At 32.7% G+C, this 19347-nt stretch overlaps 2 protein-coding genes across 3 annotated transcripts in view; one reads left to right on the top strand and one right to left on the bottom strand.

Annotated features, from left to right (window-relative positions):
• LOC146527271 (uncharacterized) overlaps nucleotides 1–3646 on the bottom strand; it is a 44293-nt gene extending 40647 nt beyond the window's left edge. Inside the window, exon 1 of one of the 2 annotated variants that reach the window (XM_085205856.1) lies at nucleotides 3412–3646. In XM_085205856.1, the coding sequence (XP_085061982.1) occupies nucleotides 3412–3575 (164 nt within the window). In that variant the 5' untranslated portion in view covers nucleotides 3576–3646. The remainder of the gene's footprint in view (nucleotides 1–3411) is intronic. The other variant, XM_085205855.1, reaches the window with a different exon arrangement.
• Nucleotides 3647–8111: 4465 nt separating this feature from the next.
• LOC146527270 (outer dense fiber protein 2-like) lies at nucleotides 8112–18682 on the top strand. The gene is made up of 10 exons (XM_085206649.1): nucleotides 8112–8192; nucleotides 8557–8664; nucleotides 9177–9260; nucleotides 10090–10227; nucleotides 11893–12021; nucleotides 14204–14314; nucleotides 15914–16066; nucleotides 16518–16657; nucleotides 16978–17227; nucleotides 18515–18682. Exons 1-10 carry the CDS (start codon nucleotides 8112–8114, stop codon nucleotides 18680–18682), a joined length of 1362 nt encoding a protein of 453 aa, XP_085062775.1.
• Nucleotides 18683–19347: the final 665 nt, after the last annotated feature.

Here is a 19347-nt window from a genome sequence, read left to right as displayed (position 1 = left end):
TCTAGAAAACCATGAAACACATGTTCAATTAAATATTTTTAAGAGTCTAAATTTCAAATTTTATAAAAATCGATGGCGATTTAAACATTTTTCCAAAGGCATTGCGTGTTGAGTGGCAGAACTTAACGCCGCGCTTTGCCTCGACACCAGAGTGAAGAAAAAGAAATATAAACGTAAATAAATATTTCACTTCCTCGAGTGGAGATCGAACCCACACCCGTCGCGTTGCAGTCACACCCTTGAGCCGCTGCGCCATGACGGCCTCAGATTTAAATAATGGCTTTAATAATGATATATATACTGTTAGGAAAGGAGACATACTGTCTGGTAAGAAGCCGTGTTGTTATCTGGATGAATAAACTTCTCTAGTATTGTTTACTTTTTATAAAAGTAGTATATAATTATATACTCTACTACTCGCAGACAGCAGACTAGGCATAGGGAAATTAGTGTTATGACACTCCGTTCCCTATTTTCTGCCAATTACTGGAGGTATTGTGTGTTGAGTGGAACGTAACATTGCGCTTTGCCTCGACAACAGAGTGAACAAAATAAAAATATTAAATTTCTTCGAGTTGGAATCGAACCCACAATCTATAGAGTTTACTATGATTTAGCTTCATCAGTAATTAGAAATAGCTGCCGAGAAATGTTTCAGGGCGCTTGGCGCTAAATTAAAAAAAAAACAAATTATAGACACCAAAAATCAAATTGAGGCTGTCATGACGCAGTAGGAATGTTGTGGAAGTTGAACGCGACGGTAGTGGGCTTGATTCCTACTCGAGGGAATAAATTATTATTTATGAGTATTTTCCTTTCTCCACCCTAGTACCAAGCCAAAAATTGCAGCGTCGAGTACCGCCTCTCAACACACAAATATAACATTGATCAGTAATATTACTATTAAGGCATGTTCGTCATATTATATTTTTATATTAATTCTGAAAAACATATTTAAAAAAATTAAAGTTATTTAGCTTTTTTTAACTACAGCAGTTGAACAAAATATATAAGAAAACGTAATCTTTTGGTACCTAATAAATAATAACCACCTACGCCCGACGCTTATATGCGCAGCGTAGAATTGGACGAACTACGGAAATAATGAATGTACTATTATCCTATAATTGAAGTTCTACAAAAAATGCATGTATTATATAATTTTTAGCTTGACTCTGTATCTCACACGTAGCAGGGTAGAACCTAGTGCTAGGATACTCCGTTCATATTAAAAAACTTTCGTTCCCCACATTTCGGCGTATTCTGGAGGCATTGCGTATTGAATAGTGGAATACAACGCCACGTTATGCCTATATACATGTATATAGAGCTAGGAAATGAAAAAAATATACATTTAATTTCCTCATGTGGGAATCGAATCCACAACCTGTCGCGCTTACAGTCGTACCCTTGTGCGACTGCGTCCCTGCGGAAGCTAAAAAACCGGACATGCGCGAGTCGGGCTCTCTCACCGAGGATTCCGTACAAAAATTTGAGTTCTCGAATTTTTTCTGAAAGCCCTTTTATCTGATACCTCACTTGAACTAGCGGTTTTCAGACTAGTTTTCAGATTTTTTCCTGAAATAGCACTACCTGTAGATGCTAGCTGCCAAATTTTGAGAATAGAGGTCAACCGGAAGTATCTTATTAAATTTGATTAGAAACACGCGTATTTTTGCTTTATAAACGGCCATATCTTTTTTGAAGTAAATGCATAAATACGATTTTTACAGGAAATCTACGGTAGATTGGAGTTATGGTTTGAATTTCAACTCGATATCTTCAAGCGTTATTGAGATAAATACTCTTGACAAACAGATGGACCGACAACAAAATGATCTTATAAGGGTTCCTTTTTTCCTTAAAAGGTACGGAATCCTAAAAAGACTAATTTTAATTGTTTTGTATTATCAATTTTTATTAATTCTATTAGGAATTGCATCCTTTTTATATATTTTTTTATACATAATATATATATTATAGTTAGGTATATTATAAAATAATAACAAGATCTGTTTACCAACACAAATTTCAATCTAATAGAAATACGTACTTTACAATAATAATTATACTGATTTAATTTAATTTTATACTAGACACTTAAACCCGGCTTCGCTTCCTTAAGTTTTTTTTTATATTATAGCCAAACGAAAATATATTTTTAAATGTTTTTGTTAAATAAAAAGTATTCTATATGCTTTCTTATAACTCTGAGAATATGTGAACAAAGTTTAATGATAATCGGTAGAGTAGTTTTGGCGTGATAAACAAACCTACATTCACTTTATAATAGTATTATTAATTTGATATGCCATTAATTGATTTGTCTTTAAAATTAGAAACTATATACAATATCTATATCTTATTTTTTATATTTTCGTTCTGTTTTAAAAAATAGTTTCCCTTTTGCATAGCCGAATTCAAGGACTCCTGTGATCATTTGGTGGAAGAGACGTATTTGATATATTTAACTTTTTTTGATGCAGAAAACCACAAAATGTTTTTAAATAATGAAAAATCTATAAAATCTAAATGACTTTGTTCTTAGATTAAAATTTAAAATAATTAAAAAACCTTTCTTTATTTTTTTAGAAGCAATAAACCCAACACTGATATAGCAAATATATACACATGTACATACATCTTGTTATAAAGGAGACGGAAAATAGTATTAATATGGTAAAAAAAATGTCATTTTTTCAATTTGAAAACTCAATTAACAATCTGCAAGCAGAGAGAATGAGAAAATTGTTTTAGATTCTTAATAGATTTAATAATCTCTTGCAGTACTACAATAAAAAAAAACATTTGTTCATTTATGTTATAAACAAAATTGAAATATCTGTCTGTTATTTCAAAATATTCGTATATATATGATAATGTATAAAATATAAACAAACAAATAATAAATAGACATATAAAAACACATATATAAACAATTATACTTAATAAATTCAAATCACCACTAAAAAAACACAAGCTTTCTGAGATAATTTCTATTAAAAACAAAACTATACACGATTCTACCATTAACAGCTTTTCGCAAATATCTAAGATAAATTTCATATAAATTTGCAATTTGTAATAAGACAGCAAAAATCTCTAAGCAACGGCCGCTCTAGATAACGCGAGATAACTAAAAATAGTAAATAGTTGTCAAAAAAAGTAAACATAAACATTACATTCTAGAATAACAGCTACTTTGATGCAGTTTCGTGTAATTGCAAAACACGGTATTAATAATTTAATCATAACAACATAATTATAAAAACAATAACTAAGCCAATATATACACTCTCTCTACATTGTATATATTATATTGACTGCGTACGCCAGCACCAAAATATCTAACCACTAATAATTATAATATAAAAAACACGTTAAAAATGTTTCAGAAGTAGATAGACTTACCTTTTGGGGGGTTGGCAGGGTGGGAAGAGTAGAGTCAGCGTCGGCGAAGGACCTTTGAAGGGTTGTTGTGGACATGGCGCAGGCACATTCATCTCTTTTTCCTGGTAATGGGGGTAGTGATTGTAACACCTGTAATCGCGATCGAGGATCGACCAGTCTTCCATGTTCTATCCCTGGTGGCTGGTGGCCAACTAGTGCGAATTGCACCCGTGCATCGGCGGCCGCATCGCGCGCGCACTGCCGCCCCGCCCGCGCCTCCCGGCGAAATAAACAATTGAATCAACACAATTCTTTATCTGCGTGTTGATAAGACGCGAGCAACGCCAATTATAATTTTCAAAATTGGACATGCCCAACGAATAGTTAAATGTCAAAATGTAAATCAGGAATGTATAAAATCATATTTTTTTCGTTGATCTAATGGAAAATTACAAGAAAATTACTTAGGAAAGTCAACAGATAACCTTTTAGATATTGGCAATCGACCGGTGTCAGTGGTCAAGCTAAGTATTGGCAGACTGCAAGGTGACTCGGTACCTTCAATTAAGGTCAATAAACCGGTAGTGATGGGACACTACGATTAATACATAGTCGCATCAAAACATGAGTGTTTGTAGTTGTAGTTTTCTATTACATCACTAATTTATTCATTTATATTTATAGGATTTCCTATTGCATTTGAATGTTATATGAAGTCTATTAAGACGTTCTCGTTATCTTATGTACATATGTACTACTGAATACGTATACTGTAAACAAACAATCCGCTAGCGGAACTACATAAATATTTTTTACTAATTTGCATTATTTTCTTTTTCTAATAATAATATAATTTCATAATTTCAGCTGATTCAATAAAATAGTTATATATAGCAATTTCGTCAAGCAAATGGTATATATATATATTTTATTTATAAGCCTTATACCAAACTACAATAGTGAAAACTGCAAATCGTCTAAGCTGTTACTGAGATATAGAACGCACAGACGAACAGTCAACAATTTAAAAAAATTAAATCTTTTTTTCAGCTTCACGCTGTATCACGCGCACAGTATGTAGAGGGACCCTAGTGTTAAAACACACCGTTCCCCATTTTCTGGAGACATTGGGTATTGGGACACCAGACACCTGAGCAAAGAAATGAAGAACAGGGTATCAATAAGTCCCTATCAGTCCCTATGTGCGGTATACCATGTGAAGCTATAAACTTCAAAGTGCCAATTGTAAATTTGATTCACACTAAGGAAATTATTTGCATGTTGTTACAGCAATGTAATAAAAAGATTAATCGCGGCGTTCTGTTCCGCTACTCAACATCTTGACATCCGTCTTGACGCTCTCTGCTCGTTTATGTTCGCTCGCAGCTCGAAAATTTACTTTTTTAAAAAGTAGGCAAAGAAAATCTAGTGCAACTGCCAAGACACTCCTTTCCCCACTTTTGCAAAAAAGGGAAAACGAAAACTTATTTAAATATCTCTATTTGTCCGACCATCAAACCGCTAGATATTGAACCCACGACCGTTGAGCTTTCAGTCTATACTGTATACTGTACCTCACTGATTTCTTATACTATTACCACATTTTAAAATTTTAGGATCTTAAATATGCTTAGAATCTTTAGTATTTTTATTAAAATCACTACTATCGACTTTACATATGTACTATATTTGATATTTACATGTTGTGGATATACTATAGGTAAATGATAATTAATTCCGCAGTGTATTTTAAGCTTGCCACTACCAAAATTTAAAATATCTGTAAAAAAAAATTCTAACAAGTAAAGCTTATTACACTGTTCAAGAATATTTAGAGGATAAACATGTATGGAATTAATGACTATTGAATGTAATGCAGGATAGTTGCCAGCAAATGTAGTAAATTGTACCTTTGACTTTGAAAAAAGCAACTGTTGAGTTTCTTGCCGGCTCCTGTCAGCAAAACTGCCTTCCGAACCGGTGGTAGCTTTTTGTCTATATGTTCATTCGACGATTCAAAAGTGCTTGTAATAGTCTATTTGAATAAACGATATTTTGAATTTAAATTAAAGAAGCTATATAAATCGAATATTTTTTTGTGCATAGAATTTGTCCAATTTCAAAGTTCGCTGCGTTCAAATTTTTAATATGTATGTGCAATTAGAGCTTTTGTTTTGATAGTGTACTGTTGTTTATAGTTTTATTTCCTTGCATTTACTTATTCAGCGCATGCAAGCATAACTTGCAAGCATAACGTGAGCTAGTACAGAGAACTAGTGTCAAATTTCTCCGTTGTCCACTTTTTGTACCTGATATTATTTATACATTTATTACTATTACACTGCGTTAGTTTAATACCAAACAAACACCAAAGGTAGCATTATATGTAATCAGACTCTCTAATCTGATTACATATACTTAATGAAAGCGTTATACATTTTTTTATCACACCAGAGAGAAGAAATGAAAATATTAAATATTTCATTTTTTCTTTTAGTGGGAATTTAGTGGGAATTTTCGCGTTGACCGTCACACGCTTGTACCTTTGCTCTATCACAGGCCCCAATTTTATAAAATATAGCTTTATATATTTTCTATAAAATATACTAAAACATAAATATTTCCCCGAACGGGATCAGTTGCGGAGCAACATAAATAAAATGTTATTAAATATTAAAATTTATAAAAATATATAATTTTCAACGTTAGGTCGTTCGAATAAAATGTATTTTATATTAAACACAGGAACGGGAATGCTTAATAGTTTTTCCTTCCCTAGTTTTTATTTCGCGGAATTGATCGATTCCGTCGATCGCCTAGTAACCTTGACCTGTAGCATCAGGTACTCCAAGTGCAGGTGTACTTGAACTACCTGACAGAGAGTTTGTTCTCTCTTTATTTTCTAGTACTACCTATCTAGGAACCAAAACTTCTAAACTGATTTTGCTGTGTGAGACTTTTAATATTAATTTGTTTGAAAGGATTGCTTTATTTTTTTACTATTTTCGTTTTAGGGTAAGATAAAGAAAATGGGATCTCTTATAAGATCACTTTGTTGTTCATCTGTCTGTCAAGAGCTTTTATCTCAGGAACGCTTGGAGATATCAAAAAAATTGATATTAAAGCCGCTAGTTCAAGTGAGGTCAGATGAAAGGGCTCTGGCTAAGCTAAGCTTGAAAAATTGAAAGTTCAGGACTTTCAATTTTTGCTTGGAACCCTCGGAAGGCGAGCCCGACTCGCGCTTGTCGGGTTTTTTAATCAAAGTGAAGAAACCCACCGTTTTCTATTTTTTTTTTGTCAGATTTCGTGTAATTGCTTGCTGAAAGACAAAAAAATTCAACGTCACGTTATATCTTTTCCATGGGAAAATGGGAATAATTCATAGATTGGATATTGAATGCGCAACCATCACGTTTTAACATAGAGGGTGTCCCACTGTTCGAAAATCAGAGAGAACCTAGTGTTAAGACACACCGTTCCTCACTTTCATCCGAATTCTGGAGGCATTGCGTGTTGAGTGGCAGAACTCACCGCCGCCTCGACACCAGAGCGAAGAAATATAAATATAAACGTAAATAAATATTTCAATTCCTCGAGGGGATCGAACCCCAACCGTCGCTTTACAGTCACAGTTCTTTTTCTAAATATTTAATATTGACACTTGTTGTATCTCTGCTATGGATTTAAATTTTATTAGGTGATATTTAAATATACCTAATAGTGCCATTCTATCGCGGTTACATGACATATGGCGATTAACTTTAGCCATGTGGCGAATCGTGGCGTAGGGGCATAATGGTGTGATTGTAAACGAGACAGGTCGTGGGTTCAATTTCCACTGGAGGAAATTAAATATTTTATATTTATCGCTCTGGTAACGCGACAAAGCGCGGCTTGAGTTCCATCACTCAACACACAATGCCTCTATAATGCGGCGAAAAATGGGACACTGTAGTGTCTTAATTTGAACGGAATGTCTTAAAAGTGTGTTCCCAGGTTCCCTCTGCCTACCCTGCTATGTGCGCGATACAAAAATCAATCATTATAATAGTTTAATCCGTAATTATAATTATTCTAATTTAAAACAATTCAAAAACAATGTAAAGTTAAAAATAGTATTTTCTTATAATAGGTATTAATTGTATGTATAAAAACAATAATGTAATTAATATACAAAATAAGAAAATTAGATACAATAATAAAGTTAAAAAGGGTACCAAGCGTAGTACAAAACAAATAAATTTAAAAAAAAGTTAGGTAAATATTTCTAGTTTCCAGGTCGGTACGATATGGGTACCTTCAAAAAGCGCGTCTATCTCCACCTCAAAGGCCGGCAACGCACCTGTATCTCCTCTGGTGCTGCACGGGGTCGTGGACGGCGGTGATCATCATCAGGTGTGTACCCGAACGAGCGTTCGGGTGAACGCTCGTTTGCCTTGTCCTTTTTCCATAAAAAAAAAGACATTTATAAATTATGTTTTACAATACTTAGAGGTAATAATAATAGAGGTTAATATAAACCTCCTATAGAGATATAGGAGGTTTATATTAAAAAATAAATAAGTGTCATCTAATGTCATTGATGAAGACATTTTGTTTAATATAAATTGATTTACTTTGATTTTATATTTTATATTATATTTATAATTGCGAAAAGTTATATCGGTGTTTAAGCAATAGCAATTTTTATTTTTACAGAATTTTTGGAAAAATCTAATTACATGCCTCATCCAGAGTATTTTCCGTTTCACAAATTTGAACCAGTTAAAGATGTTAAGGTCGATGGCGAGCCTTCTATATTGGTAATTAGCATATTAGCATATGTAGTAATTAGCATAGTAGCTTTTTTATTAACTTTTTTTTTACATCGTCGTGGCCGAATAAATGTCATTTAAGAATAAATGTTCTCCCGAGTGATAATCGAACCCACAGCCCATCATTCGGATACAGTTTTGTATATAAAAAAAAAGATCGATGTTTTATGGTGTAAGTTAAATAAAAGTAAATAAGATATTTTCACTAATTAATAATTATAAGATACAACAAAGAAATATTATAAAATCAGCTTTACGCTGTATCCCGCACACAGCAGGCAGAGAGAACTTAGTGCTAGGACACTCCGTCCCCCTTTAACATTTATTATAGTTTTATGTATTTTTATTTAAGCAAGAACAAGTGGGTGTTATGGAGGACGAGGTGAAGAAAATACAAATGGAGCTGGCCGCTATCAGACAGGAAAGGTTCTTTCTAAGTCGTAAAACTGCAGACGGCGTAGTAAGTTCTTTGCAAAACACAAAAGAGCTATAAATAATAATAATTGTAAAATATAATTATTTTTCTTGAATATTAAAATTATATATTGTATTGTAAAAAAATAATAATTGTAAAAAATTGCAGCGTTAAGTTCCGCTACTCAACATACAATGCCTACAGAATTCGCGAAAAAGTAAAGAGTGAAATGTCTTTACACTGGGCTCCCTCTGCCTATCCTGCTACATGCGGGATACAGCGTGGATCTGAAAAAAATATATTATGAAAAAAAAAACCAATTCTAAATAAAAAAAAAATCTATAATATTACTTTAGGTACAAATACACGATTGAAATAATTTTATAACCGATACACAAATAAACAAATGTTTTTTTTTTTTAATAGAAAAGTTTCAAGACTACGCGGCTAGATTTAAACAATTGGTTAAAGAATTGCAAAAAATATGATGAACACAATACTTTGATTAATTTATTAATAATATTTTTATTAATTATATGTTTATATATTTTTTGCAGGAATCTCAAGAAACGCAGGAGGGTTACACAATAAATACAGATTCATTAAAACAAGATGAAACAGAGTGTGTTAGGAATCCGCAGGTGTTGTAAACATTTTAAGTAGATATACAATCTTTCTTAATTATTTTTATAGTTGCGTAAGTCATAGGTACCCGTAATTAAAAATAAAACTAAAACAAAATATACGAAGTAAATGGAAAAATAATGAAATACACTCCAGAAATCCGATGTTTCAAATACTTCCGTTCATAATATTTCGTTGTCACACATAAACAATTCGGCGGAAAGTGGGGTGTGGAGTGTCTTAACACTAGACTCTCTCGAGGGAAGACAGCGTGAAGCTGAAAAATAATATAAATCAACTTCACGCTGTATCCCGCACACAGTAGGGTAGGCAGAGGGAACATAGTGTTAACACACTCCGTTCCCCACTTTCCGCCGAATTCGGCGAACCGACGAAACGGAAATATAAATTTAAGCAAATATTTCGTCTCTTCGAGTGGGGATCGAACCCAAACCCATCGCGTTACAGTTACATCCTAGTGCCCCTGCGCCATGGGCTCAATAAATGATAACATATTTCAATAACTGTAAATAATAATTGACGACTGTAAAATTGTAAATAATGATTATTGGTTTAAATCTGATACGTTTGTCACTTCCGGTTTGTTTACATGCAAGAATGTTTCGAAGTGTGCATAAACGTTAGTAAATTTTCTAGGAAATTGATTTAACATGAACAATTGATGTTCAAACTTGAACAATTGATGCTCATTATTCATGTAAAAACAATTGCCTTGTGTTCATTACTTTGAAGATTGGCAGTATATTATTATGTATTTGTTCAACTTACTTATTTATAACTTAACTTACAATACAACAATAAATTATCTTAATATTTTTGCAAAAGGTATCGCAATTACGGGAAGAATTGATACGAGCGAAAAACTTAGCGGACGAGGAACGGTTCCAAAGAGAGAAATATGAAAAAAAACTGAAAGGTCTGGAACAAAAGCTCAATAGTATATGTCGTGAAGAGATGCCTGAAGTCAGAGTACGTCATAGTTAAATAACATATTATAATATTTGTAGCCGTCGTGGCCCTGTGGCACTAAGTTCTGACTTTAAATACAATGGTTGTGGGTTCAATTCCCACTGCGACATTTTAATATGTATGTTTTAATGGGAATGGAGTGTCTTAACAGTAGGTTCCCAAGTTCCCTCTGTAATAATTAGACTACTATAATTCAATTATGGGGAATAATAACTGATTGTTTTACAATATAATACTTAAAACTCTCCATTACCTACTTATCGCCGTATTCTGGAGGCATTGCGTGTTGAATGGCGGAAGTTAACGCCATGCTTTTGCCTCGACATCAGAGTGAATATATGTAAATATTAATTATTTCATTTCCTAGAGTGGAAATCGAATCCACAACCTGTCGCATTTACAGTCACACGCTTGTGTCACTGCTTCACGATTGGTGTAGCCTCTTGTCGTCTGGCATGCGAGAATGATAGATTTCTATGTAAGTTTGTTATACGCGTGTACGTATTAATGATGTTTTCTTTAATTTTGAGATATGCTCCACTACTGCGATTCTTTTGTAACTTATAGCATAGTTAACTAACTAATATATGCACAACATATATAATTTTGGTAGGTGTCAATTCTTGGAGTGTTATATAAAAGCGCCCTCAAAAAATAAATTTCAAATTTTTCTAAACTTTGAATTTCTCAATAATTCCGAATAAAATATATAATAATAGCCTTATACATAGCCACTTTTAATTTAAATTTCATGAAGATATCTTCACTAGATCCCGAGAAAATAAACATTGATGCTAAGGGTTGTTTCCCCCATAACTCCCTTGCTGTACGGGTTAGAGACAAAAAAATGGTGAAACAATTTATTAGAAGTTAGTGCCGTGTAAACATGCATGTCCAAATATTCAAGTAAAGCTGTTTATTATAATACAAATTAGATGGCGGTGTACACTATCGTTACGTTCACTTCGATAGTATAAAGTAAGGAACAAAACAAAGGATTAATATCCCGGACGAGCCCGAGCTCTTTTTTCCCGGGTTTCGGCAGACCATATATTTTCCCCCACAGGCAGCCACACAGTGCCTGCATATTTTCAGGGACAGAGTACCCTCTTCCCTCTCCACCCAGTATCGCTGTAAAGGCCAATAGGGCTAACAGCATTAACCTCAAGACCGAAAAAAAAAGAAAAAGGAAGGATTAATGATTAATGAAACGAACACATTCAAAGCGCATGCCATATGAGCATGCGTTGAATTTATTGCTAATGCTATTTAGGGATTCCCGGATTTAGAAAAACATCGATGTTCGATAAAAATCGATGTTTTCTTTTTTTCCATATTTTTTGATTTCCCTGTAACCTGTATCCATCCCGATATTTAAATCAATATTTCATTTCTTCGAGTGGAGATCGAACCCACCACCAGTCGGTTGTGAAGTACGAACTACGAAGTGGACGCCAGTGTTTCCAAGTTGCCAACTCGGATTTTGAAAAAGACGAAGGCCTGATAAGAAAAATACAGAGAAATAGTAATTTCCATATGAAAAATATGTAGGATATATAAAAGTTAATAAAACGACAATTTATAAGACTCTAAAAGTAGTAATGTTTTTTTGCTTACGATATGTATATTATGATTGCAAAATAATCTACGTAACCACAGGAAGTACGTAAGCCAAGCGAGGAAGTCAACGCTTTGAAAAAAGAACTAAGAGAGATGAAAGAGGAGAATGAAGAGTTAAAAATGTCACTCAATGAAAAATCTGATGAAGCTCAAGATTATCGGTTAAAGGTTGGTTTTAATTAGTTAAAAGTAAATAAAAATAAACATTTAATTTACTGACATAATCACGAATTCGCATTAACTTCACTACGTATGTCTATAATAATTGTATCTTAAAAATCTATTCTTTTATCTTCACAAATCTCCCTCATTCAACGAGGTATGCGGAGAGAAAAAAATATTTTAAATGAAAGCGGACTAATTGCGCTCAAAAATGTATAATAATACTAAATACATATAAGGGTCATAATCAGAAAAGTGGACATTTTCGAATTCGTAACGTAACTGATAAGTAACAATACTGATAATGTTTGTTACGAAACTGATGTTATAAGGCATTATACACAACAAAATAAGAATATTATATGAATAAAACTATTGGTTTTTTTTATTTAATGAGACACAAATTAAAATTTTAAAGATTCAATCGTTGAATTAATAGATTATAAATGTAAGAAAACATAACAAAGTGACAATATTAACTATATAATAACGCTAGTTCGTAACGTAATAAACTTATATTTCTAGTTAGAAATCACAAAGTTAATGATAAAATTAAACCCACTTTAAAATATATCAAAATTTGAGTCGTTATCACGGGAATTAAGTTGAATTCTTTGTAAGTGTTTATTTCGCATATCTTCATTAATAGGATTGGTCTGTTTAAGACGTTCTCTATATCTTTTTTGTCTATCAGCATTTGACATAGGAGCCATGACGCTTACTGAAAATAAAAAATAGTTATCAATAGGTATTTAATAATATTTCATGTATATTGTCTAGTACAGAACCTATTTGTTTTTAAATAAAAGCCTCACCCGCTTGAGCTACATATTTATTAATGCACTATCTTCAGAGAAAAAAAAAATTACAAAATCACAACTAATTTCAGGAAGAATAAAAAAATGTTTTTAACTAAATCGGTTAAGCCGTTCTGAGATAAGCGTGCACAAACACATTAAACAAACAAGCAAACAGACAAAAAACTTAAAAATCATTATTTTTGGTTACTTCACGTTATCAAAAATCACTAATTATTTTTTTCATATGCCAGCATTTTTTTTTATATACATAATCTTCCTATGGTAACGTAATTATGAACTAGGCTTCATATTTTCTCAGTTCCGTTACGTAACGAAATATAACAAAATTGAGAATAAAATCTGAGAAATTCTAACCTTTTTAAATATTTGCTCATAAGCCACGTGTTGCATGTGCAAGCACTGAAGTTCTTTTTTGAGATTTTGTAAAAAGACGCAAATAACATAAACAAGAAAACGAAATTATAGAATACTTACCAAAATAAAAGCCGTTTATAACCCTGAGATGTAATTTCACGCATTCCCTCTAAAACATTTGAACCCCTCAACTGCTGCGAGAACACTACTGGTTGTAGTTACGACAGCATTGACTTTAAGAATTATGGTGCCACAATAAAAAATAATATTAAATATCATTCAAAATAATTGCGTTCATAATTTAATTGTACGTTACTAGCCCTGAGTAACAAAAAGACAATATTTTGGGACAAATTTACTTAACTAATATATACTATTTACTAAATAATATATCAATAAAAGTAGTTCTATTTAATATTATGCATAATGTAAAGTAATATAAACACATCTGAAATCAAATAAAACCATAAATATTCGTAACAAATCTATTTTTAAAAAGTAAAGTGGTGAATGGGACACGAAAAATTGTATGGAAGCATTTTGAAAGGATTTTTGCAACTAACAAAAAATACTATTATTAGCCATAATACATTTAAAATATTACAAAAATCTTTAAGTTAATAAGTAAATTTATCTTAAATGGCAAAATATTTAAGCTATCTTTAAAATTGTATTTTTAAAACGCATTCAAAGTAGCGGGACAAGAAAAGACACAAAATGGTCACTTTTTCTGATTATGACCCATAAACGTTTAATTCGAGTTAAATTTTAATTTAAAATGTGTATTTTTTTCACCTTCACACTGTATCCAGTAAAAGCAGGGTAATCAGAGGGAACCTAATGTTAAGACACTCAGTTCCCCACTTTCCGCCGAATTTTCGAGAAATGTGTGTTTAGTGGCGAAACTCATCGCGGTGCTTTTCAGTGACAAGCTTGTGCGCCGGTGCCACGGTGGCCTCAAAATGTGCAATATTCGCGAAATAGTATATATACCTCATATATTTCAATTCCAGTATCTACAAGCGCAGCAACAAGCTGAAGAACTTAAACGACAAGTAGATGTAATGGAATTCGACAACAAGCAAGTGTCAGATCAAATCCAAATGGAAATACAAACTATGAAGGTTCGTAAATTTTCCCCCAATGTCGGCAGGTGCCACTGATAACTTACCATCTCGTTTCTCTTAGCTTAGTGTTAAAACACTCCACTCACACTTCCGCTATCCACACTCTTTGGATAACGGAATCAATTGTGATACCATGGAAGTAATTTATTCGATCGTGGTGAATGGAGGTCTAACCTACTAACATCGAGTTTGCAATCAGACGTCGTACCACTGTGCCAAGACGACCTGTAAAATAAAATAGTTTCTTTTAGCTTCAAGCTGTATCTCTCTCATAGCAAGGTAAGCAGAGGGAACCTGGGAACCCAATGTTAAGATACTCCGTTCCCGTTAAGATACTTCCGTTTCTACCTATAAAATGCGCGAGATGCAATCGAAATAAGACGTTACGCATCGATGCATTTCTTTGTTTTCAATAGTACCTACCTACGGGTAAATTTTAAAATAAAATTTTATATTTTCCGGGAAATCCAATTATTTTTATCATTCTTTGCTCAACATTGCGCTTAATTAATATAAAGAAATATATTATAAGGTAAGATCTTTTGTTTATTTCAATAAAGAAAATAAATGGACAGCCAATTTTCCTTTTTTTGTATACAGTCATGTGTTAAGTCTTGACTTGGTTTTTATATTACTCTATTAGTTATTTTAATATACAAAATGTATATTTAAATCGAACAAAAGTTCTGTATTTCAATTAATCGTATTATATACGTGATCCTTTGTCCTTTATCTAGAAAATAGTAATAAACACTGAAATCTATACAATGTATAAAACACCCTGGGTGACTTTGAGTCAGTTATGGTTATATTATATCAAAATTATACAAAAAGTTATACATAAATTAAAGCCTATTCTATGCTATGTGCTATATAATTAGCTATATTTCTGTCGAGTTTCATCAAAATCGGTTTAATCTTCAGTATCCATCATCCATTCAGCGTAAGGAGTGTAGGGGGAAGCACTACATTCCTTAACTAGGATATCTTGAATTTCCTACGGGAAAGATCATTCATTTCATTTTTTTATTTTTTTTTATTTTTATCGTTAAATAATAATTTTAATATGCATTTATTATTTTATAGTTAAATATTATAATATTTGTTATAATTTAACACGCTTCCTTCGTATATAATACATATATAATACAATACATAAAAAAATAGTGTTCATAAATGTGTTACTGTAAACATTTTCTTTCCGGTGTTGAGGCAAAGCGCGGCGTTGAGTTCCGCAACTAAACACGCAATGCCCCCAAATATTGTCATAACACTAGACTCCCTCTGCCCACGCGGGATACAGCGTGAAGCTTATGTGTGGCGAAAGTTGACGTAAATTGTTTAAAGAGACCCAAGCGAAATATTCAAATAACCATTGTTTCACAAATATGACTATAACATTGTCTTGCATATGTTTAACTGAGATTTTTTTTCCACATTTTTTAATGGTATTCCACATTTAGGAAAGAAAAATACTTATTGTAAAAACGTGGAAATCGTTTGGAACTATTTCCAAGAGTTCAAATCCCGCTATGTGGTAATTTTTATAGGTTTCCTAAATTAAATATTTATTTATTTCGACTTCTTTCTCATTAGATGCAATTTCAAGAGAAGTTACAAGAGTTGGCACCTTTGCCGGACCTACTGAAAGGTGCCCAAATCCAACTTCAAGAAGCCAAGCAATTGCAGAAGTTGGCCGAGAGCAGTTCGGATCAACTGTCGAACGAGTTGCAGTGTGTCAAAGAAAAGGTTAAAAGTATTATGATATATATTTAAGGTAGGCAGGCCTCACATGCTAGCTGTGGTGTACGGTGTGCGTTTGTGGGTTCGATTCCCACTCGAGGAAATTCAACTAATAAATGTATCTAATATATATAATAATAAATTTTATAAATATTTTCATTTCATTGCTCTGGTGTCGGGGCAAAGCGCGGTGTTGAGTTTCGCCAGTCAACATGCAATACGCCTGGAATTCTTCGTCTAAATAATAAAAATATTTTATTTTCATTAGACCTTCGTGGCATAGCGGTGCAAAGATTGAATGTACACACTGTAGTTGTAGGTTCGATGTTAACGTGTTTATTTACGTGTTAAGCAGAGTTTATTTACTTGTTAACATTAAATTATATTAATTTATAATTTTGCCATTATTTATTATTTTATTATGGATATTTATATATTTTCAATATGCTACTTGCAGCTAGTGATCGCTGTAAATAACTTAAGTATGGAGAAAGTTGATAACTCTAAATTGATTGATGAGAATAAGGCACTTAGGATTGAGCTAGAACAAAAAATGAAGGAAGTGGATGACTTGTTAAGGAATGTAGACGAATATAAGTAAGAAAAAATGTATATTAAAAACACGAGGTTTGTAAGCCGGTAGTTGCGAAAGTGCACAAACGAGCGACTGTAAGAGCAACGGTTCGGAAATTTTTATATTTTCATTTCCTCGTTCTGGTAACGATGTAAAGCACGGCCTTGAGTTACGTGACCCAACACACAACACAATGTTGGAAATCGGCGGAAAATGAGGAACGGAAGTGTCTTAAAGGGGAAGAAATGTCTAAACAGAGAGGTGACCTACTCTCTCTCCCTGCCTTGATAACACTATATATGATATTATTAAAAAAATCATAACATAGTGAAAAAAATACCAGGTATTCAATATTGCGATTAGAAGAAAAACTCTTACAAGAAGAAAGTAGATACAAAGAGAAGTCAATGGAATTCTCTCAAATATTAAACGACCTGGAGGATGTGAAAACTGAAAGTTCCAGGTCTCTCGCAAGAAGTAAAGAGAGATGTGACTCTATGCGGCGTTATATGCAGACGCAAATATCGGAATTGGAACGCCAACTAATACAAAGTAGAGCTCAATGCAGGGCCTGTCAGAAGGAACGGGACGATGTGAGTTATCTATATATATAAAAGGACTTGTCCTCACTGACTGAGGTAAGACGCGCGCACAGCCGTAACCGCTGTGCGTAGAAACGTGAAATTTAGACAGCTGTTTACTTTCGTAATCAGGACATCCACTAAGAAGGGATTTTGAAAAATTTTAACCCTAAAGGGGCGAAATAGGGGTTGAAAGTTAGTATGGAAAAAATTTTAAATCAGCACCGATTCTTATAAAATTTGAAATTCAGACTCTTAAAAGTATTTAATTGAACACGTGTTTCATGGTTTTCTAGAATTCTTTCCATAAGGGTGCAAATAAGGGGTTGAAAGTTTGTATGGAAAAATTCTTAAATCGCCACCGATTTTTATAAAATTTGAAATTTAGACTCTTAAAAATATTTCATTGAACACATGTTTCATGGTTTATTAGAATTCACCCCTAAACACGTAAGCGAAGCTGCGCGCGTCCGCTAGTATTTTATAAGAAAACACGTTAAATGTTTATAATAAATTACAAATGAGATCAATCGTGATGTAGGGGCACAAGTGTATGACTCTAAACAGTTATGGGTTCGATTCCCATTCGAGGAAATTAAATTATTTTATATTTTGATTTCTTCGCTCTGGTGTTGTATCGAGGGTAAGCGCGTCTTTGAATTCCGCTAACTCAACTCAACGAGCAATGCTTTCCAGAATTCGGCGGAAAATGGGGAACGGACTGTCTTAACACTAGTATCCCGCTGCCTGCAATAATGTATGCGGGATACAGCGTGATTAAATTATAAATATGATAATTATGCATGTGATATAAATTTATATACCTTATTTACTATGGATTACCCTGATGTTGACTCTTATACTACACTATGAATAAATATTATATGATAATGGATAACATAGATTTTCTATATATTTGGTATATTTATCTATGGATAAAACCACATATGCATATTATACCTTATTTAGAATATCTATAGTAATGATATTTAATAAACACGAAATCAAATGCTTCGTCTTCATACATTTTATCCTTTTTCTTCCCCTAATGCATTCTGAAAATCCCACAAGTCATTTTCAAATGACTTGTGGGATTTTCAGGTCAGCTTCAGGAAGGTTACGTAAAAAGCATGAGGATCCCCTGGAAGGCATGTGTGAAGAGGTTGATGACAGTGGACGAGGCGAAAGAGGCATGTAGAGGCCGTAGCGTGTGGCGCTCCGCCCTCTCTGACTACCCCGCTAGGGATAAAGCGTGAAGCTATGTTATGTTTGTTGTTTAAGTATTCAAACAACTTTCAGATTCGCCAGCGCATACAAACACAAGTGAACAATCTGCAAGAGAACTTCAACCTCGTCAGAATAAAATTTCGATCGATGCAAAATGAGGTGGCATCTTTGAAAAACACTTACGCCTTCATATTATCGGATGAAGACAATTGTAATCTATCAAAAGTTATAACTACTTGATAATAGTTGTTTTTTTTTAAATATTAGTTTCTACTGTCTTACTAATTTTCGTAGCAAAAATTAAAGTGTAATTCTTAAAATAGTAGTTTTCCTCATGAAATTGTTTTTGTATATTATTATTCTACGGTTAAAATCAATTGTTAGGTGATTCGTTGCGCTTGAAACTTAAAAGTTCTCCTCCTAGTCGGTCATTTAATGTTACTAATTGTAATTAGTATCGTTGGATACAATAATTATTATCCTATATATTTTTCACATTTTTAAACTGTTATTCTTCACTTAAGAAAGGAAGTTATCCAAGAGGCAGATTCAAATATAATTTAATATTTTTATTATAGTATTCTCAAATAAGTCAATATTTTTATATTATATTCTTAAACGAAAATCGATTAACATAAAAGTAAATATTTACTGGATATTGGAATTGCTAATATACCTATGATTATTCTATAAATCCTTTTGTACTTTTAAAGCATTTAATTATTACATATAACTTATTCGTATACACAGTTATATTATTAAGTTTCAATTAGTTTGTAAAACGGTACGATTCAATATTATAAAATAATAAAATATATAAATAAAGAATATTAATAAATTATTATTTTTTTTGTGGGTTCGATCCCCACTCGGAGAAAAGAAATGTTATTTATTGATACATATTT

This window comes from Heliconius melpomene, chromosome 21 (genome assembly GCF_056956725.1).
Source record: "Heliconius melpomene rosina isolate 202511_hmr_F chromosome 21, ASM5695672v1, whole genome shotgun sequence".
In the NCBI taxonomy this organism is placed as follows: domain Eukaryota; kingdom Metazoa; phylum Arthropoda; class Insecta; order Lepidoptera; family Nymphalidae; genus Heliconius; species Heliconius melpomene.
This window is presented reverse-complemented; position numbering and strand designations above follow the sequence as displayed.

Coding starts and splice junctions, on each gene's coding strand:
- LOC146527270 (XM_085206649.1), top strand. CDS start 8,112: ATGCCTCATCCAGAGTATTTTCCGTTTCACAAATTTGAACCAGTTAAA. Junction 8,665..9,176: donor GTAAAACTGCAGACGGCGTA/GTAAGTTCTTTG, acceptor TATTTTTTGCAG/GAATCTCAAGAAACGCAGGA. Junction 16,658..16,977: donor AGGAATGTAGACGAATATAA/GTAAGAAAAAAT, acceptor AAAAAATACCAG/GTATTCAATATTGCGATTAG.